Genomic DNA, 23,432 nt, shown 5'->3' with positions numbered 1-23,432 from the left:
GAATATTTGAAATATATGTATCTAAAATCTCTACCCAGAAAAAATATATTCAATACGAAGCAAAGAAGATCAAGGTTACATTGAAATAGTAAATAAATAAATAAAATAAAATCCACCAAAAAAAAATTAGTTGCTCAGATTGCCCTCTGCTGGTCTAATTCTATTTTGCCTGTTAATAGTTCTGCAATTGTTACTTAATCAACAGGCTTGTGCAGCATGCTGAGAAAATAATTCAGAGATCCTGTACACAGCATACTGGAGCGTGAATGTAGCACCTCTCTGCAAATCTTTAAAGCAGCTGCATCTTTGTTTCAGGATTTCACATCTCCCTTCTTTTGTTGCTATATGATCCTTGGAAAAGACATGGTTGCTTTGAAGAATTGCAATCAGGTGCTACAAGGGTTCCAAAGAACCTTTTTAGAATCTAATCTGAAAGATTGCAAGCCATACTAATCTAAATCACCATAAAATTAACTTAAGAAGTTCAAATCTATTGAAGATAATGCTGTGTTGAAATCTCCTAATGCCTGAGGATTTCTTTGGATTTTTTAAAATGCTTATTATGATATACCTTGGAATTTAGCAAGCTTCTGAGTTTAAAGTAATGAAAGTTTATTGGAAGATGCGAAGTATGGCTTTATAATAAAGATAATTTAGAGCATTTCTGTAAATTGCTGTTATGTATCCTTATTTTACTATTGAGAGTTTAAATGTTTGTTTCCTCATTTACAAAGCACCCACTGAATCAAAAGATGAATAAATATAGATGGAACCTTTAAAAGAACATAGTATGCTACAGAGCATACAGCAGAGACAAATCTGGCAAAAAAGGTGATAAAATTGAATCAGTCACTCACCAACTATCTTGCTTAACAGTGGAAATTCTGGTACTAAAATCCTGATATATCTTGTTCATCATATTACAGCAGGGGTGTCAAACTTGATTTCATTGAGGGCCGCATCAGGGTTGTGTTTAACTTGGGGGGGCAAAGTGGGTGTGGCCAATGTGGGCATAGCCAGCTCAATGTCACTTGTGTTGGGGCCACCTGTGATGGTCCAAGCATTCTGTCAGAGAAAACAGGCTCCCGAGCTCCATTTTCGGCTGTGACAGTTTCCTGCAACCCTTTGCCAGTGAAAACTGAGCTGTTTTCGCTGGCAGAGGCACCTTTGCTGTTTTCAGGGTGGCCCCACGGGCCAGATCTAAGCACCCCACCAACTGAATCTGGCCCACGAGCCTTGAGTTTGACACACCTGTATATAACCTAACAGTCTTCACTACTTTTATTTTTAGAGACTCAAAAGATTCTTACCCTCTTAGCTCATAGGAAATGGACATTTCTAGATCACAACATTCTGCTATGTTGTCATTGCTGTCTATCATGCAAAATTAACACTTTATTCTTCAGTATATTATCAGGGTTTCCCTGTCGTTCAGATTTTGCACTGGCACTGGCATATGTATTTCGGTCTTCAATTGTATATAGACTTTAATCTACTAACAATAGAAAATGAACTTTTTTCTTTCTTTTTTTAATATATTAAGTTATTAATACACTATATGACAATACACTGTATGCTGGGAATCTGACAGTTTGCAAAATTGTGCAAAGGTTTAAGTAGTAGGTATTTTAATGAAGCACAACCACCATTTAAAATGGTACCCTACATTAATCGTATTTTTAGAATATTGCAAAGTATAACTTCAATGTTTGCTAGACCTTAAATTCAATTATTTAAAATCAGTCAACAAGAAAATATTTTGTTCATTAGCAAGTTTTAAAAGAAACTTCCCTCAATATTGATGAGGTGCTTTTCTTTCTGAGAATCTAAGAGATACTGGGATAATTATTTTATTTATTAGTTGCAATCATGTGGTGCTTTTTCTGATTAGCTCTTGCAATCATCAAGACTGGAATAAAATATAGGCAATGTTTGTTCATGAGCATCATATTCTAGAATTTGGCATGATTAAGAAGAATATGGAATATTCCAAAATTAGACTGTCAAATTTAAAATGTATCTTCTTTCATTTCTGTTTTTCGCAGAATATTTTCCGTTATTCAGTAATACAATTTCTATTGATATATTGTTGGAACTGCAAATATGCCTGCAACTCATAACCATTTTTCAAGGTTACAATAAATGCATAATGTAAATTAAGCTGAAATATAGGAATTCATGATTACCTGGTTGCATCAAAACCTACTGGTCTCCCTGAAATAATACAGCCATTATGTAGAAAATTCCCTAGTTAACATAATCACATTGTTAATTGTTATTTAAGCCTGGCCAAAACAGGCAGAACAGCATGATAAATTCTTGAATGAATATGAAAGACACAACTCCAGACTCAAGAGAGTAATTTCATTTTACTGGTTTTATATGGACTATGTTGCTTGCAAATCATCAAGATGAAATACGAATAGTTCTGCCCTATTCTTATTCTGTTCTTATTTCCCATACTCTTAAGGTGCAGGGCATTTTTAAAATATAGAAATTGTTCAAAAATGTGATCAACAACCCATTTAAATAAAAGCTAGCTCTAATACCTCAGGAACCTTCCACCTTACCATAATGTATTCTTGTATAAATCATTCTGCATTTATTTTAAAAAATTCCATGTTTTGTTAGACAGAAATGAAGAGATTCAATTTTCAAAGGATCAAGGTTAATCCTCCATCACTGAAACCAAAACATAACATATTGCAATGAAAGACCAGACATACATTAGGGCTGTGCTACAGGATTGTGGTTGAGGGGCAGGGAAATGCTTGTTAATTGGGAGAGGGGCCTTATTTAAACCAATTAGTTAAATAATTAGCTCTTCTGATGCTGAGGCTACCCCTTACCCCCTTGAAGTGACTGGATGCCAATTTTTTTTGAGTAAGTCTGACCAATCAAACTTGTTGCTTGGTTTCGACATAATGCCAGTCCATACTTGCAGCTCAAGCTTCTTATGAAGCTGCAATGGAAGATACCTTTCTGACTTCATTTTTCCCAATGGGCACCCTCCAAATGAGATCATCACTCTTGCTCCAGAGCCTCCTTCTACCAGGGGATGCCAGCTCAGTGTGAGCAAACCCATGTCAGTTCATCCAAGCAGCTGCACCACTACTTCCAGCCACAACACTCCCCACTCCCGCTCTTGACATAGACATTGCCTTGTTAACAAAATGGTAATAGAGCCCTGTGGGCAGAGATCCAGATTGGAAGGCTATGGGGATATGCAAATGGCATCTCTTGGAAACAGCTCAAAGAAAATCAATTTTTCCCAGGATTGCACATTAGTTGCTACAGCTGTTCCAAAGAGCTCCCTACAGGTGCTACATATACACGCCCAGGCTAATCTCTGCACAGCTCCAATATATCCAAACTTTTGCACACAACCTTGGTGGGCTCTTTTCCACTCTTTGTACTTATGTAACTTGAGATTTTGCTTGAAGGCAACCATCATGAAGCAGTTACCAAATGATATTTTGAACAGATTATAACGATTATAGGTTATTTTATTCGGTATATGTAGCATAGGCAACTTTTTTGTTATCTTTAACTGTAATATATATGGAATTTGAACTGTAAAGAAATACCTGAAGCTTGAGACCATGAGATAATATTTCACTCCACTGTGATATCACCAATTATGGGTCATCTTGTGCTCTTTGTTGAGGGTTATCATAGAAAGTCTCTGTTTCTCACTACAATAAGTTGCAATGCACGTCCATGCTAAATAATTTTCTCATTCTTCTTCCTCATCTCAGTCCAGGAAACAGATGAACCAGCCCTTCAGATTCTTGGAAACAATTAATACGCTTCCCCACAATCTTCTCTTTTCCAAGCTAAACATATACAGTAATATTAACCAATTGTCCTAAGTTGTACCTTCCAGGTCCAATATGAGCTTGGTCTTCTGGGACTTGCTTCTCATTTGTCTATGTTCTTCTAAAAATATGGTGCCCAGTTTCTAGTTGGTCCGATTAATATATAATAGTGAACAATGATCATTTCACTTGATCTTGATGCTGCACAGTATTTCTAGGAATGTTTTCTACAGTTGATCTGCTATTTTCAAATGTCTGTTTTGCTTGTACTGGTGAAGCATATTTAATTACACGGAAAAGACTGTTTCTCAGTTTAAAAAAGTAACTAGAAGCTACTCAGTTCAATCTTAAATTCTACTCAAAACAGAGTGATGCAACAGGGAACAAAAATGAGAAACATTTTAACTGCAACAAGGCTATGAGAGAGTTTTAAATCATTGACACAATAGGCACTCTCATCAATTTTTATCACGAGCAGAGAGATAAGAGAGAAATCCCAGCACTGTGTTGTAAGATACCGGCTCTTGGTAAAATAAACAATGAATGACTAGCAGCAGAGTCTAGAAAAGCAGATGAGTCCCTGACTGGAAGCAGACACAGTAATGACTGTACTGATTCATCCTTTACCGAAAATGAATGATGATGGCAGTATGAAGAAACTACTGCCTGATTAAACAGGACCCGAGAGTAAAAGGAAAACAAATCAATTGCCCTGAAACCAGAGACCATGAATATGAAGCGTACAAGAAGAGTATTAATAAGATCCGCAGTGGCGCAGTCGTTAGAATACAGTACTACAGGCTGCTTCTGCTGGCTGCCTGTAATTTGGCAATTCAAATCTCACCAGGCTCAAGATTGACTCAGCCTTCCATCTTTCCGAAGTTGGTAAAATGAGGGCTCAGATTGTTGGGGGCCATATGCTGACTCTGTAAACCGCTTAGAGAGGGCTGTAAAGCACTGTAAAGCGGTATATAAGTCTAAATGCTATTGCTATGCTAATAAGCAGTTTACAGGAAAATGCCCACATAGAACAAGGTGACCTATGGATTACAGAAGTGTAGCAGAAAGAGAGCCAAAAACAAATAACTTGTCTTTTGAAGTTCATATTTTTATTTATAAATGTATATGGTAGCCAGATTTGAATTGGCAAGACAGGCACAATTTTCAGTTCATTCCTTTTACTTGCAAGGGGATTTGTCCTGTCATGCAAGCCAAATAATCATGCCCCAAATACCTTCCTGCCTCTTGTATACACTGAGCTTTGAGGATATCTGGTGCATGCGATCTATTTTAGCAGCAATAAGGACTAATTTCTGTGGTATATGCACAAGCACGCACAAACCAAATTGGCTAATAATTGTAAGGTATGTAGTTTTATCCCACCTACCAAAAATAAATCACGGAAGGGTTGGATAAGAAGCCATAATGTGGAGCCAAAGAAAATATCTAAAGAAAAAAAAATGGCAGGCAGCATGTTTCATTGTTTCCTTCCTACTCACCCACCCACTCATACTTAAAAAGATTTTAAAAAATCTATCCTCCATAGAAATAGATAGTGCTCAACTAACAACAGTTCATTTAGTTACCAAAATTACAACGGCTCTGAAAAAAGTGACTTACGACCATTTTCTTACTTATGACCATTACAGCATCCTTGTGGTCATGTGCTCATTGTGCATATTTTTATCGTATTGCAAATTTAAGATTTTTCAAATAAAATTACATAAAACAAATCCTTCTATTAAGTAAATAATGTGATACATGTTGTAGCCTTCATTGTACCATTAGCGAGACCTGAAAACAAAGCAAAACAACAAATACTCTGTCTCTTGGAAGCTTTTGAAACTTACAATTTAGTATTAAGAGGAATAATATCCAACGATGGCTTGGCATAATTCAGAGAACATGGTGCTGAGATTTTTGCTATTAAAAAAATCTTATAAAGCTACAGGTGGCATAAGCACTACAATAATTAAAGGTGAATAGCAGAAATTAAATTTCCCAACTGCTAGTAACCTAAGCAATCTTATTATGTATGTTTATATGCATGCATGCAAGTATGTATGTATATGCATACCTAAAGTGGTTAGAACAGTAATTAGAAATTAAACCATTTAAATTCAATTCATTTAATTTCAATTAAATTAAAAAGCCAGATACAACAGGCTTTCATAAGCAAATGCCTTTGTTTAAATTCTACGCATTTATTTTCAGTAAGCAAGTCATTTGAAAGTAACCTATCAATTTCAATTATTTACTCCTTCTAAAGGCTTCAATGTTTTTGTTTTTTCAATTGATACAGGACTGTACCAATTGAAAGTTCATATGTATCAAAAGATACATATTTGAGTAGAAATATAGAAGACTTGAAAAATAGGTTGTGGAAGATCTTGCTGGAGAAAAATCTGTGTGGTTGCTAAGAACTGACCCCAACTCAATGGTGTTTATTGGGTACAGAGGGAAACCAAAGGTATTTTCCATGCAATATATGGCTTACAATTGGACTGTAGTTCAGATAAGCTTCAGGGTTTCTTTCCCATTTGGTTTTAAATAATATAGGATATTTGGAATGTAAGCAACTGCAAATGGGTAGGCTAATCCTTCTCCTGCTCATTCCCTTTTGGGTCAGGAATAAAGAAAGCCCGTGAGCCATAAGAGTTTTACAAAATTCCAGTATCCTTCGTTGTTCTTTTTATACTAGCCATTAGTCCAAATAATCTAAAGGAGAAGTCACCAACATCCTGATGGCCCTTGAAGAAGATCTGATTGTCAAGTGCAGCTCTCCCACTTGCTCACAATCTTGTCCATGCACTTAGTTTTAATAATGCATTCAATGTAACCACACTATATCTTAGGTACGTTTTATAAACCAGACAATAGTTTCATGTAAAAAGAAAGATGCCAGATATATATATATGAAATTTCCAACATTGCTATAAATGGGCTTGTAAAGAGAAGATATGTATATAAATGTCTATAAATGTATAAAATATATTTCTAAAAGTAGTTTGTTAGCTTTACAGTTAGGACAAATCTGTACAGCCTCAGGCTGTAGGCTGTATCAACTGGTGAGGAGAGTTTTAACTTGATTATTCAAAGAATTTGCTTTGGTCACGAAGAAATTTGCATAGGCCCAGTTGTTATGGAACTAGGACGCAGAAAGTCATTTTCAAACAATAAAGAGAAAAGAGGATACACCTATTAAAAATAAATGTTAAAAAGATTTTTTAAAAACATTGAAAATGTTTAACTGAGGCAAAGCAAAACTATTTTACTAAACAATTATTATTTTAAGCTTGATAATTTTTCTCCCAAACAGGAATGATTCTCTCTCCTTTGGGAGCCTATTTCCGAGCCGTAATTATGCTAGATGAAATCTTGCTAACAGCACTGAATACTCCTCGTGGTAACTGTAGAGTGCAAACCAATTAAGCCCAAAAGAAATGCTTGTAATGTGAACATTCTTTTATTCTACCATGAATCAGAAATCTTGCAAAGAGTACAGTTTTAAGGCAGAATATTATCTCAATGTAGTTAGATGAAGCTACTTCAGTTAGAGCTTGAATGTTTAAATTTAGTAGCAAATATGCAAACACATACTGTATTTCATTAGTAACTATGTAATTATAAAGCTAAAAAACCCTCATGGCTCTTCACTGAAAAGATTTGAGGAAATTGTTTCAGTAAATCTGGTAGTTGTAAATAGCAAAGCAATCTTATATATACTTGTCCAGAAGACAATCCCATTAAGGTCAATGAGTCTCAATTCCAAATTCAGCAGATATAGAAGTTGAGTGATAGATATTTCATACAAGAATGAGGGTGGGGATAAGGGTTAAAGTCATAGTTTGATTAAATTTTTGAGTTCCATATGCAGTGCCTTGAATATCAAGAATAAATACACCTTTTAAAATATGGACACAATGAACAAGTTACGTTTGGACAGCAAAAGTATTTTCCATATTGAACTGCCTAGTTGAAATTTAATTCTGTGTATTCAAATAAAATATAATAACAACCACTTATATTTAAACATTCAATGTAGGCTAATGGGAACTCTTAAAAATTGTATTACTTTTGCACTTGAAAACATACAATCATATTTACATACAAGCAGCAACAGTCCTGTTCGCCTGAAAGTTATAGCCTATTTTATATAGAAGAAGAGGAATGGGTCCATGAAATTTGCGCAAACTTTCTTTATATGATGTCCCAAGGTTATGGCTGGAAGCACTGCCACAAGAAAAATCCAATGCCACCAGTTCCACTGCAAATATCTAAGTTCATACTGAAAGCATTGTTTTCAAAACTCACAATAATATATATCACATTACCAAGAACTATAGGTAGAAAACATGTTTAAAAGGATAATGTGGAATGTACTTTAAGTACTTTAGATTAATATTGTTATGTAATTGAATTTTGGCACCCTGCATTTTCTTCTCAGAACTATTTATCATTATTAGTCACTGTATTTATTGTATGCAGAGAATTCTTCATATAGTCAGATTCTTATAGTTGAATCTTATCCTAACTGCTTTTAAAAAAAAATTAAACAGCAACACTGTTGACTCAGATCTATTACATTTTGCCATTTCAGTTTGGTTAGACAGTTTGTGTTCAGCCTAGATAAAAGTTTAGGAAGGAAGTTAAGTCTTCTTTCCTTTTAGTATTTTTATACATCTATTCAATCTTACCCAAGAGTTCTATATGGTATACTGGCAATACCCATTTATATTAGAATACACTCTAAAATTATTCTGAACCAGTTCTGTAGACGTAACATACATAATACTACTTCAACATATAAAAGCCAAGAGATAGAAATCATTAAACATCTTTTAAAGTTTATTTAAATAAATAAGCAGCTTAAGTTGTCCATGTCACACTATACATATTTTCCTAGCTTCTGTGCCTTTTCTTTCTTTCGGAATTCAGTTTAAATATTTTGCCAAACACAGGATGGAATCTTGATCTTTTAACACAAAGCAAGATGCATTGGATTCTCCAAGTTTGCCTTGAGTGTGTCTAAAAATTTAGAAGCTAATTCATCATCGATCACTCGACCATCACTTGACAGAGTTATCGTTAGGAGCTGGTGTTGTTGAAGCTTCTCATTCCCATCTTCATCCTCCACAACAGTGAGTTCTGTCCGAGATCCTCCCACTGCTAAGATGCAGGCTTGAGGAGGTATTACGAGACCAATGAAACTGTTGACACCAAACATTCCAAGATCTGAGATGCTTTTGTTGGGAAAAGGACAAGAAATAGAAAAATAAGATACTCTGGAAAAATAATTCAGAAACTGTTAAGTACACGTAGGTAGAAATAAATATGTTGTGATGATTAAATCTGGATTTTGAATTTGGTTTTGAACAGAACAGTCAAGCAGTCTCACTCTTCATCAACATAAGAGTTAGGGTACCTTGGGGGGAAAGAACTAGTTCAAAATTCCATGTGATGAAATAATGGTTATTGAGTCATTAGCATAGATGTTGTTTTATTTATTTAGTGTATGGCATCTACAGAAGTCAAGCAATCATTGATATAGTTTAAATCAGGGGTCTCCAACCTTGGCCACTTTAAGCCTGGAGGACTTCAACTCCCAGAATTCCCCAGCCAGCAAAGCTGGCTGGGGAATTCTGGGAGTTGAAGTCCTCCAGGCTTAAAGTGGCCAAGGTTGGAGACCCCTGGTTTAAATAAAACCTCAGAGCGCGCGCGCGCACACACACACACACACAGAGGGATCCTAAACATGCGTCCACCTGGTAGATTGGGAACTACTGATCAAATGACTCAACACAAAATATTCACTTGAAGAAGTAACCCATGGGTACTAACACCAGTATGCAAACAAAGCAAACATATCCCATACAAACCTTTAAAGATTTTGAAATGTACAGATAGTATTCAGCTCACCAATATTGGATATGATTTTGAACTCATTTAAAACTGTAGGTTACTTTGAATGCATACAATTTAAACTCTGGCATGGGAATTAAATACTGTTTTATACTGTTTGCAGCTTGAGCAAAAATGATCCTTTTGTTTACAAGGATACAATGTCGTATTGTGGTTTTACAAAACTGGTATCTAATGAGGTGAGGAAAAAATATCCATCAGGAGGATTTCAGGGTGTCTGGAAGCAGCCTTGCTTGTTCCATTGCAGCAGAATCAATACTAGGAAATCTGATAAAATGGTGTTAGCCCTAAAATATAGTGAAATACACTTCATTGTTTTAATGTAAGCATTCTGCAAATCTGTTTTATGATCTTCCCCTCGCCAGGTAAGGTCCATCTTCTCTTCTATAAACTGTACATGGCAACTCTAATAAAAACGCTGCTACTTTTTTGACATTTTTCTAAATATGCAATATTCTTGCCATCAAGATTTAGAAGATATGAAACAAAACAGCATTCTATTTCCCTAAAAGTCCATATGTACAGAAGATCTCCTTTAGAGGAACTGTTTTTTTCTTAACACTACACTCACACTAATTTCTCATTTTGAGTCAATTTGGAAAGGAAATCAGATGCCATTAGAAAAGGGTGCCTTTTTTTCTGAAGGGAAGAAAACTGCCACACAATGCCTTGTTTCACTTTTAATAACAGTCCAACACAATTTATCTCTTTAGGAAAGGTAAGATGTGGTTGATGTTGACACAAGAGGAGTTTCTCCAGTTTTGTTACTTTTCTTGTACCTCTAAGCCAGGGCTGTCAAACTCCCAGCCCATGGGCTGGATACATCATGTGCTGGCCACACCCACCAGCAGTTTAGCGAAGGGGGAAAAAGCCCCGATATGTCACGTGACACCACCATGACATGAGCTTGACCTGCTCTAAGCACTACTTCCTGTTACCCCTGGTCACTTGGAAGTTTGCAGCTGCTATCTTATTCAAGAAAATAACCAGTGAAGGGCAAACAGGGGAGATGTCTTCTCTCCTTAAGATCCCATGCTCAACAAATCTACCAAGCATGAGAGGTAACGTAATGTGGGCTGGATGCAGTTTTCCATTCTTGCAATATTAGATATGTAGAAATATATTTCCCTGAACCACTTCAGCCATATGTACTGTATAAGGGCACTGAAGAATTAAGGGTTAATTAAATTCATTAAATTTACTCAAAATATCTCCAGTTTGAAGCTAACCGGTTTCCAATTCAGTGATCTAGCATAAATGTCATTCCTCCCAGTTATGCTAGTTCTACATAGTGTTATTTCAGATTCATGGGACTGACAAATAAAAATGCCAAGTCTTTTGGCCTCTTTTTAGGGTCAGCCTTAAAAGTATTTTGACTTGCTTTACTATCAGTGAATCATTTTCATGAATCTAACAATCCCAATAATCCAATGCTATACTCCAAATACAGTAATAGATTCCAAATGTTATAAAATATCAGATATTATGATTTCATAATACACCTAAAGCATTATTAAAGTTGCTGAACGTCCACTGAAAGGCTAGATAATTAACTTCAAGAACCAACTTGACAGCATCCTCAAAATACAGCAGGAAAAACAGAAAAGAATATAACAGTACTTATTTATAGATAAGCAACCTCCATTTATTGTTCTGTTTACAGACCTTATAATGGAGGTGGGATTATAAAACATAGGCTTAAGAGGTTTACAAAGACTATCTCAAACATCTCCACCACCAACCCCTCCCCGGCATTCTGTTCTGAAATGTATTTAAATTACCTCAAAGATCCTCCTTGGTATTCTTCTGGAAGTAACTTCCCATCTCTTGCTTTCTTTGCTAAAGCCTAAGAAAATAAAATCCAAATATGAATTATTTTAAATAATCATTTCAACAAAGTACATGCCTTTGTGCACATTAATTGGGTTGCTAATTTTATGAGAAAATTCTGATAGAGTCAGACAGTTGCTACAATCTATGAGAGGTAGTTAGAAGTCATATTTGGATCTCCTGGGAACGGGTTTCACATGTGGAAAAAAAACTGTGTGTAAAGCAGAACTAAGGAGATTTCTTAAATTGCTTTTTAAAATTCCACATATGTTGCCTTATGGAGAGCATATGTAGTTATTCAAAATCCATCATTGTCTTGTTTACAGAATCTAGAAATTCAAAAAGGAATTACTTTGCTGTAACTATAAATTTACATTTTTATATTAACAGGAAATCCCACCAAATGGCAACAGACATCATAGCAAATGTCATAGAAAAATGTAAGCCTTGCAGCATGATTCAAAACAGACAGGTGAAAATAATTCAGTGTTAATTCATTTCTCCCAAGAGGGAATAAAACTCATGAAAAATGATGTGTTGTAATTTTATATACCATATTTAGATACTTCAGAATTAAACAGTAGAACTGCCTTCTGAATGCTTAAAAATAGGATAGTTATAGGAGATATTTTAAAGTTTCAAATGAATGGCAATTAAGAATTATCTAGATAAGTGTTTCTTGAACATTTTTCTCTCAGGACACTTTCCCACTTTAGGAAAATACGGAGGGCTGCTTAAGAGCTTTTGTTTGTATGAGTTATATCTATCAATGTTTGCTATATTAAAAAAAATTACTACATTAGTTGCAGTAGTTACTATTGTTTGATGAAATTTTAATATTGTAGTAGTTTTCAACATAGGCTGGCAAATAGTTTTGAATTTGCGGACCTCTGGATGGGTCTTAGGAGACCCCCAGGGATCCTAGGGCCACGCTGATCCAAATGTTTGTGATATAGGCATTATTACCAATTTACAATTTTATCCAAATGCTCTTTTATTGATCTGTTCCAAAATCAACTTAGTGCTGAAACACAGAGAACAACAAAATAGGCACTTTGTAATTGTTTTTTTAAATATCAAAGTAAAATAACTCAATCAATAATCACATGATAAAACAACTTTTGATTTCTGGAATATTTTTTGTTCAAAATACAGAATGTGTATATGTGAATTAATGGGAAACTGAACTGAATTTTTGCCAATTTCTTAAAATGTGTCCCCTGAACAACGTATTTAATAGCACAGCAATGAACTTGTAGTCAAAGAGAGTGCTAATCAATTGGAGTGGGCACAAGCATCTAAATTTAATACACCTTATATCTGATATTAAATTTTTATCACACTTTATATAATTAACTGGTTTTCTTAGAACAGCATTTTTAAATTTGATAAAACAGACACATTTTGCTTTGAAGGTCTATGTGGGAAACAGACTAAATCTCTCAGTTCCTGCAAAAGCAGCATGACAAATATTGGCATGTTCACAATCCCTTCTCTGCAAGCTATTCAGAAATCAGGAAGGAGGCAGATGATTTGTGGAGTCATGCGACTTAGATGTTATCTCAAGAAAGACTGATGGCCATCTTCCATAAACAAATAAGTATCATCACCTTTGCCTCATGAAATTAGAGGTATAAAGATGCAATGCCACAATTCACAATGTTTCATTTCAAAAGGAAGAAATTATTATGACTGATCCATTTTTCAATATTAAATTCTTCTAAGTTCTTTTGTGGAATATGGAAGTTTACAGAAGTTCCCCCAAATCCCACAAAATATACTTTCAAAGAGTATCTACTGTAATTTTTAATTTCATAAGACTACAAATGCTCTTCAGCCTAGCAAGAATGGATGGGTATTTTGAAAAAACAAAGCCCAGTTTTCCTAGGATGTCCCAAAAATGCATTTTCAAGAGGCACTGGACTTTCTTGTTTTTCTTTGAAGTCAATTTGCTTCTCATCCAAGAAGCTTTAGGCCCATCATTTCTCACCCAAAGTCAGAGCTGAAGAAGCTTTTTGGATGAAATGTCTTTGAAGAAAAACAAGTAAGTCCAGTTGTCTCTTGAAAAAAACATCTTTGGGACAACCATGACTTGGATGACTGAGAATCTCCATAGATTTTCCTAGGTTATATTCCTTGATTATAAGTTTTAGGAAAATCTTTTAACTCTAATTTGAGACACTTATTTTTTTAAATTGATGGGCACATTCCATCAGTGGAAAATTGCCATCTTAAACTTGGATAACTTGTTCTAGAATGTCTCATAGAGTTCAGAGCTGCGCAGCTCCAACTAAAGGGCTTTTCTAAATTTGTCTTTTTAGGATTTTGGAAAGTTTTAAACAGTTCATACAGCTGAGGATATTAAACAGATTTTTTTATAACAGGGGATTTCATTAATTATAATATTAGAAATCTGTTCCTCACAAAACAGCTTCCAAATGTTCATGTAAAATACTTGGGGTTTGATAAACCATTATCAAATGTAAATATGTGCAAACTGATGAATATTCTTTTCAGCTTTGGTGAAAACTATAATACGTTAACATAAATGTATACGACTCTACTCTTAGAATAGACCATTTGCTTACACTTAAATGTCTACTCTCACCAAAGCATATTATGCCTATGCTAGAAATGTACATTAATTATCAATATTGACATAACCCATATTTAGTCACAGAATATTAAAAGGAATATGTATTGAGAAAATTAATCTTAGTAATCTTAAATATAGTGGTAATGAATTTGTTATTATGCTAATCTCTCACAATATAGAATATTTAGATAATACTAAAATAAAATGGATGGCAGAGATAACAAATAGGGAGAGAGGTTTAGATGGTTTTGTCAGCTTTGGAAGCCATATTAGTACCAGAAGCTTCCACGCTGCCACATTCCTGTGCTTGGGAAAGTAGGAGGGGGGGATTTTTAGAGTGTTGGTAGTTAGACATAATAGCATTCTTCTTTTCAGTCAAGGTCATGTTATTCCTGCACCTGGAGGAGGAATGGTTGAAGGGATGTCTCAAGTTGGAATGGTTGGTGATTGGACCATGTGACGGACTGATAAGTGCAGGGGTTGGGTTTTGTCTTTTGAATTACTAAGGGAAAACCCGGAACTCTCAGATTCAGGTTTTCCCAGATGTGCCAGTATAACTACTCTAATAAAAGGAAATTTTGAGAAAATGCCTGTCTCTTGAGTTTTTAATTGGATTTGTATTTTTCTGGAACCCTGATAGGTTTTTAAATGGTGGACAGGTTTAGAGATGATTGGGCTATTAATGGTCTCTAATATCTCTATACTAACATGCACTAGATCAAGGCCTCCTGAATCATAAATGAGTTGATAGGTTACTGTGCCACAACAGTATACAGGAGTTATTGCCTTCTATTCAAGATTTGTAAAACAATCTTGTTCTCTATCTTAAAGCAAGCCAAAAAGACATAATCAAAGGAACAGCAGATGTTTTCTTAGAAACCATATAATTCAATTTTTGAAGATACACCTCTGCAGAAGCCGCAATTTCCTGAATTCCCTTGGATGCAGCATCCTTGATGATAGGTGTAATGAAACCCTGGTCTGTTGCTGTAACTATAGAAATGTCTATCGACTGCAGCTGCCGGGGGCCTTCTCCATTCCAGGTCACATTCACATCTGGCATTTGCTGGAAGAAACAGAAACAGAGGGAGGCACAGATGTTAAAAAATAGCAGTGAAACCAATTATGAAGTTTTAAAAAGCCTTTTAGAATTGCGGTGATAGAAGCAATAACATATGGGAAATGATTTGCCTTTAAGCAAGATCAAGTTAATAGTAGCAAGAAAAAGGCCAACTGACTCTAAAAATAGACCTATCTTATTAGTATATATCAATTTTGTCACAAAAGATGAATGCAAATTGTGGTCACAGGCAATTAGAGCTGCAGGCGACCACACAATAGATGGGCTTATGCAGTTTCTGGGTTACATTATTAATAGAATTCAAACTTGTTGGAGGGAAACTCTCATTTTGTTCCTTGCTAGTAAAGAACTGTGACATTCTGCCCAAAAACATAATGGAAGGTTTATAGAATATATGTTCCCATTTAAATCAGGAGATGAGAAAAGAGCTAAATATTTTTTAAAAAATTAAAAAGTAGTGGGGGGGAGGGGGGGAGAGAGTCACATAAGAATATTGAAAAGAGAAATATTAGATTGGTTTAATTTGAAACCTTAATTTCAGAAGTCAACTCTTCAACATTTTAAAATTCAGTTTGGGTTTTTAAAAGGTTTTCTCCTTTAATATTCTGAGCTTTCACTCGAATAGTGAAATAGACAGCTAATTTCTGACTCTTCAATTCAATTTGTAGTATTTTCCTAATAAGCGTTAGCCCACACTGATTCAATGAGAGCCACACAGGCCTTAATCACACCAATGTATGCACTGACAGTCACTGCCAATTTCTCTTTTCGGTTACAATTTTTCACGCCACATAATTTATGCTGCATAGAAGAAGTCTCCCACAATATTCAGAATTGATTTTCACAGTCTATGAGTAGCTGTGAAAAAAGCAAACCCCTCACACAACTATTTGAAAAATCCTCCAACGTTTGAAATTGAAACATTATATCTTATCTTATGATTATATCTTGTATCTTAGCAGTTATAAATAGTATTTTCTCTTATCCATATAAAAGATCAAATTCAACACAAATGAAAGATCCTTATGGACTAAGGAATTTTAAAATATACTATAAAAAATCAATGTCAATGATGGGTTAGAAAAAATGGGAATTAGTGGAAAGTCAGTATTAAATTTTCTTTATTATACTTATGGAAACAAATCCTTTTATTTAAGGATTTTGCCTATTTTTTCATAAAGGTCAACTAAACACATTGCATCTTGAACTGAACTTATCTTATTAGTGTATAGCAATATGTGAATATAAACAAATATATATACTAAATACTAATATCGATGTAATGGCTTGGAAATACTAGAATGTTAACTGAAATTAAAATGGAATTTTGGAAGGAATATTTGTTTCTTTCTCTAAGGGACTGTATCCCTTATCAGTACAAACAATATTTATTGAACCAAAGGATATAATCCTATATAGCTAGATATTATACAGTACAATAGTTGGAAAACAATAAAATGAAAAATATATTTAGCTTAAACTTGCCATTACTTGAAGGATATTGTAGAAACGATAACATGGTGTCAGCGATCACCAACATCAGTGTCAATGATCCATAATATTTAATAAGAGGAATTACAACAATAATCTCAAATCTCATGATATTTTATAAAAGATTGTTGAAAACAATCTTATAATGTAATGGTAAATACAAAACAGAAAAGCCTTGCAGATGTATTTGCTTAACATATATTTTGCATTTTTTCTCCAAGGCAGGAATTGTTTAAGGTTCTTTATATTTGGCTTGGAAACATTCACTGAATCTGTTACAGCATCTTTTCCTGGTTTTGAACATAATCCCAGAAAAATACAGGTTTAAAAATCATTAAGGTGGCAGGAACCAAATGTGTACATTTTGCTGGACTGATTACTTACTTTCAGTGTTACTGCAGTTGCCTTGATAATAAAGTCATTTATAGATACTTTAACATCATCTGTGTGAAAGAGAAATAAATTATAAGGAATAATTTAATAGGACAACTAGAATTCTAGGCATGGAAAATCATGGTTAACACATTACAATGATTTATCTTCACAGTAGCATTTTCACAGAACCACAAATTTGAAATTCAAAATTTATTTGTGCCATAATACAAGTTTCCTTTGGGGTTGAGTCCCACGTATCGTGATTTCATGTACTTGGCTAATGCAGCCTTACAAGGTAGACTGGATCAGGAAACAGGCACCACAAAAGCCTAAAATTACTTTTATCAGAATGATTATAGTAACAAGAGTTTTTCAAATCTGAATTTATCTCCCTCCTCCTCCTTTTCATCTGAATTAGGGAGGTGATTGCCCTACACCTTTTTGTAAATCTGTACCTTTAAACGGGCTTAAGCCATACTTATTTGTTCATTGCTTTTTAATGATCTTCCCTCTAACAAGGCCAGCCTCTTTATATCTACACCTATGAACAATGCAGAAAGGGCCTGTCATTACCTGCTTCAATTTTTTTTTTTAAAAAAAAAAAAAATTCCATTTTACTTGATACCTGGTATTTTCTCATGCAAGGACCAAGCAATCTATATGTGATTGTCCAAGCATACTGTAGAAAATTTCATTACAGAATTAAATCATATAAAGTAAAACCTTGACTTAATAGGTTATTCAAGGCAGAGAGATCCAATCTCCCCCATTAAATGCAAAATCACATTCATGGCAATCTACATTTTTGTGGAATTGATACATTAACTATTTCATTTCAAATAATGTTTCTTCAAGCCATGGTTAATAACACGTCAAGCCTCCAAGAATCAATCTTAACATCTATTTTCATGCAAACAACCCTGGCTTAAAATCACATTTGTTTTGAATATCATTACCGTAAGATGAAATAAAAATCTATATGCAAATATACATACATATGTGTGTGTTGTGTGATTATTTTTTTTAAAAAATATAAAGACCTGACACTTCTTGTTTTTCATATTTTAAATACTTCGTAAACCATCCAGAGCATGGCAGCATATAAATGAAATTAAACAAAATATAATAGAAGCAAAGGATTCTACCAAAATAGAACATAAAATCCCTTTGAATGTTATGTACCGAAACACAGCTGATGTGCAAACATAATTTTGTGACTACAGAAGATTGAAACTTTGTAATAATTACACTTAATTGAACAGGAATTAATAGAACTATATTGTGTGTAGATCTGCATAGTGTAACTGTTATTTTTAGTAACATTAAGATATGATTCATACAGTCATTCATAAATTATTGTTATAATTCATAATTTTAAGAAGAGAGACAAAGCAATCAAGTAATCAATGAATGAAAAATGCGCATTATAACTTTTTATAATTCGTAATTTGTTCATGTATCAATCTACCATTATTTCCAAATCTATTCTTAAGTCTGAAAATAAGCTCCAAAAGAGGCACTAAAAATCCTGTCAGGCATGAAGTGGAAGAATCATAATGATTGTTTTATATCTGTTCAGTCATAAGTAGGTGACATCTTAGTCTGTGATGGCCTTGGGGCTACTGCTATTTAAATGACATAAAGCCATCAACAAATCCTTAAAATCGGGTTAACGGTAACAGAGAGTAGAAAGGAACTTTACTGCAAGCTGCAAAGTCTAAAACTATCATAAAACCATTTATTTGGTTAATAGTTAGCTTGATGATGCACACAAATTCTTGGTAGTTCTAAACTTTGAGGCGGTAGTAAGTTTATTTTCTTTAGCTGAATAGAGATCAGCCCTGGATCCCTTTTTCTATATTACATAATCATTTTACAGCATGTGGTATTATCGTTTTATTGTTAACACACTTCTTCACTATAGCAACTCTTACCATCTTAAAATGATGCTACAACCACAAATATAGCTGGTTAGGATCTGAACGTACAAAAGTCAACAATTCAGTATAATGGCTGGGTTCAAATAAATTAGTACTTTACAAGAAAAACTGGGTGAATGTTATTTTGCTTTTAAATACTGTAACAGAAATTGTTGATTGAATTAAAACTGTACATTTTGTTGGTTGGATTCTCTGGGCTTTGGGAGATCAATGCCAATATATTGATCAGGGTTTTTTTTGTTTTTGCAGATATTTGATCCCATATCCCATCGAGCTGTGTTCGGTGCAAAATTCAGAAGAGGAAGTGCCTGGCTGTATTTGTAGTCTGCATACGTTTTGAACACAGGACTTGTTTGGTGATTAAAGGTCTCTCGTGACCAATTAGCTTTTTAGTGATTTTGAACATTAACAGTCCCTTTAACAGATCAATGGGTTTGGATATGATCTACCACCCAGTCAAGCACATGATCCAAACTATATACAACAAACAGATAAGATACGCCAATCAAAATGGAACTGACACCGAATTAATGATACTTAATACTAGCTTTTTTATTTGAAAGTTTCATATATTAATACTTGATAAACAGTCGATATGCCTAGTCTGGTTAGAGAGTTTTCTTTTTTCTCTTTTGCTTGTTACTGTTTGAAAAACTGAAAAGTGGAGCTATAAAAGAATTGAAGAATTATATTCCACCACATACAGATAATATGTTATGCTTTATAAACAGGTATAGAAAGTGGCTTTAACTTTTCACACTTTCAGGCTTATCGCAAGGCAGTTATGCAAGCTTTGAACACTAAATGGAATCAAGGACTTACGTATTGACCTATTCCCAGCAAAAGAATTATTTGACCATAGTGAAATCATAAGATAGAGCCAAGCCTTAATAATCATTAAAATATAACATTTGGGGATTTTCTCAGTTTTGAAAATGCAGACAAATCTATCTTTTGGGTAAACTGGGCCTTCATAGTACTAATATTTTAGATTAACTGGGCCTTTAAACAACTTTTGCAGAATGAAAAAAATAAATTAGTTTTCCTGCAGAGTGCTTCTTGGCATTTTATTCAGCTCAAGCATTTGTTATACAGTCTATGAGGTCCAGATGTTATTGCTATTTCTGGAAATTCCATAATGGATGGAAGTTATGGAAGAATCAATCATGGTTCCTAAGCAAACAGCCTTTCCCTTAATAGGAAACTGATGAAACTGATATTATTTGATTTGATTTCAGTCCCACCTGACTTCAACCTGACCCTACCCAATTTACTCGCTATCAATGCAACCTATAAGAAGGAGTCTGGCAGTACAACCAAGACATTTTTATTAAAAAAACACTTTTCAGAGCCACAGTTCATTTAATCAAATGAGATGAATTCCCTTTCCACTGAAACCAGTGGAAGGTTGCTTTAAATAATATGATATTCAATTCACTTGATCTTAAATGAGGTCATTAAAACAATACAAATATTATTCAAACCTCAGAAAATAAGATGAAACTCATGAGTTGGAATATTAACTAGTAGGGTTTGGACTATCCCATTACTGTCACATTTTGGATTTAAACTAATTCAGTTGTGAATATGACTTTTGATGACAGCTGTGCAATAAAGAGGCATTATGTTTGTCCTGGCTTTTCTCCAGTGCTTGGACATTATCAAGGTTTCAAGATGTACAGTATGTATTTGGAACATAGGGGCTGGATAAAAGAATTATACAATTACACATGTGAAATGCAGATGTAGATTCTTGGCTGTCAATCTCTGAAAGAGGCAAGGAAATTTTTGAGCAATATAGCAAGCATTCTGAACATTCTCTTTATAACTTAATCACTTAGGTTTCTATTTTTCTTTTGCATTATTATATTGTTAATACTGTTTTTATTATTTTGTTAATTAGTCCAATATAAGAAAATAGGTTTAAACAAACTCTCTCTTTCAAATGTTATATCATCATGGTAAAATACTTTTGAAACGAAAGGAAATTTTTATTTTTGAACACGGTATCATATCAGTAATACAAAGAAAAACAGATATTTTAAAAAATGAAATATACATGACAATACTCGCAGTATATCTTAATGAATGATTATCACCTTTTTTTAATGCAGACCTATCATACTTAGGCAAAGAATACTGACGTGGATAGAAGCAGAGGTAACTGTTCTGAAAACAGTGGATAGTCTGTGGTTTCTCTGGTTCTAAATTTAAATCAATAATATTTTGAAACCAGTTAAAATTCTTCCAAAGTTCATTATGTATGAACTTTTCCATATCTGCTTAAGGAAAAAAATCTAAATTCTAGAAAAATATAACCAACAATTAACACTGAATTCTGGTATCTTTCTTCCAAATTGCTATAATGAGTATAGCTTATCAGGATTAAGGAAAAATATGACACACACATTCAAAACTCTATGCAAAGCAATACACAGCAACGGAAATCTCTTGCAAAACTAAAAGCTGGAATTCTGTCTTCCCCACTGCCACCCCCAATTCTGTCTTCCCATCAGTTGCAGTGTTACCGAGTAAAAAGTATTCAAATAACAAACATAAAGCTCACCAGGGCTGGCTGAAGTGGAAAAACATCATCATTTAAATAAGCGTACCTGTTTAGAATACTAATGAAAGAATTTGCCCTCTGAACCTCCTAAGGCTGCTAATTAAGCAATAACCTTCAAAAGCTTCCTTCAAAATGTAAAACCATTCAAGTGAATAGGTTTATAGCGGAATTTGCAGATTCTTTTTGTGGGTAGGTGTACAATTGGGTAGGTGTGGGTAGGTGTACAATTAACAACTATCCATGCTAAATGCTGGATTGCAAGAGATGTCACACACGCAAACAAAAATACTCATTTGCATATAAGATCAAAGGCAGAATTTTGACAGGCATTCTCGAGAAGGCCCGGCAGTAAATGCAGCATAGCTGACTGGACAGATCAGAATTTTAATACTTGGGTTTTAAAAAACAGGAAAGAGTTTTACCTTTTGCCATCTTTTGCCTTAGATTTAGTATAGCACCAAGGTCACAATCAGCCGATGCATATGCATGAGGTACCGTGGTCTTTGATTCTGTTAGTTTCTTAGCAATAACTCTTCTTGTGTCGCTAGCAGGGATTTCAGTGAATGGGCTCTTGCAATAAAAACACATTTTACATATTAAATTAAAGGAAGAAAGATAATTGCAATGGAATAGGATCATGACAATAAAGGACATCCTTTAAACCATAATGTTTAGTGGTGGAAAAACTGGGTTTTAATACATAATATTTTCTAAATAACTATGTTGCCAATTATAGCTTTCTTAAATCAAAATGAACATTCTACATGGGCATATAAACTACAAGGCTTGTATAAATATTCATTACAATTCCCACTGAAGTCCACCCAGAATCATAATAGATCAGTGTGTCCTTAAGTTGCATAAAGAAATAAAACTCTAAACTGAATTCTAAAACCCTATTGGTATAACTCTTATCATTTATTTTTATATAATGTGATGCAGTGTTCTTAGCATAGCTATAAATCTGAGAAAGTTAATACCATGGAAGCTGGCCGGCCAGGAACAGAGACAGGGGTAACTGGAGGACGTGAAGCGCTAATGGGCACACTTGCTGATGGTGCAGACAAAGGCATTCTAGCTTGGTGTGGGGGAAGTGAAGAAACCATGGGTTTTACTTCCACAGGCTTTTGCTTCTGCTCCAAAAGCTTGAGGGCATCCCTGTCAATTCAAAGACACAAGTGGAAAGGTTTAAGACACACTTCAAATCTAATAAAGTGCAAATAAATCTATAAAACAACCTCTGCCAAGCACAAAAGCTTGGTGTGCTCTGGTCCATGGGATCGTGAACAGTCAGACGTCAAGACCTAACTTAGCAACTGAACAGGACCAATAACAAAGCACAACAAAAATCCAAAATCAGTCCTGATATTGGAGATTATTTACCAAGCAATTTATAGGTCCCATTATTAAGCATTCACTTATAGGACAATAGATTTAAGTTGTAAACTAAACCATTTGGACTACAGCAGTGTTTTTTCAATCTTGGCAACTTGGCAACAAATTTTCTCCTGTAGTTACTAATTGGAGTATGACACCTTTATATCTTTTAATTACATCCATTCAACTCTTATTTAAACTTCAATATATACCTTAAGTTTATGACCTTCAATATAATACCTAATACATAACTTCCAATCGAATTCTGCTTGACACATTCTTATAATACACGCTATATTCTTTTTTTAAAAAAAGAAAGATTGTAAATATATGTAATTATAAACCCTCATTCCATTCCAGTTCAGTTCTATCATTAATAATCATTAAAATCTTAACATCTTTAACACTTCTTTTCAATTAAATATCATACTTCCTT

At 34.2% G+C, this 23,432-nt stretch overlaps 1 protein-coding gene across 1 annotated transcript in view; it reads right to left on the bottom strand.

Moving 5' to 3' along the window:
• Positions 1 to 8,645: 8,645 nt before the first annotated feature.
• PDHX (pyruvate dehydrogenase complex component X) overlaps positions 8,646 to 23,432 on the bottom strand; it is a 33,250-nt gene continuing 18,463 nt past the window's right edge. The window contains exons 6-11 of the mRNA XM_026664693.2: positions 22,600 to 22,777; positions 22,042 to 22,189; positions 17,123 to 17,181; positions 15,074 to 15,232; positions 11,522 to 11,586; positions 8,646 to 9,061 (exon numbers count right to left, since the gene is read on the bottom strand). Of these exons, the coding sequence (XP_026520478.2) occupies positions 8,797 to 9,061; positions 11,522 to 11,586; positions 15,074 to 15,232; positions 17,123 to 17,181; positions 22,042 to 22,189; positions 22,600 to 22,777 (874 nt within the window). The 3' untranslated portion in view covers positions 8,646 to 8,796. The remainder of the gene's footprint in view (positions 9,062 to 11,521; positions 11,587 to 15,073; positions 15,233 to 17,122; positions 17,182 to 22,041; positions 22,190 to 22,599; positions 22,778 to 23,432) is intronic.

The sequence above is a fragment of the Notechis scutatus genome, chromosome 1 (genome assembly GCF_049901735.1).
Source record: "Notechis scutatus isolate UNSWTSFEM ecotype Mainland chromosome 1, rNotScu1.2, whole genome shotgun sequence".
Taxonomy (NCBI): domain Eukaryota; kingdom Metazoa; phylum Chordata; class Lepidosauria; order Squamata; family Elapidae; genus Notechis; species Notechis scutatus.
This window is presented reverse-complemented; position numbering and strand designations above follow the sequence as displayed.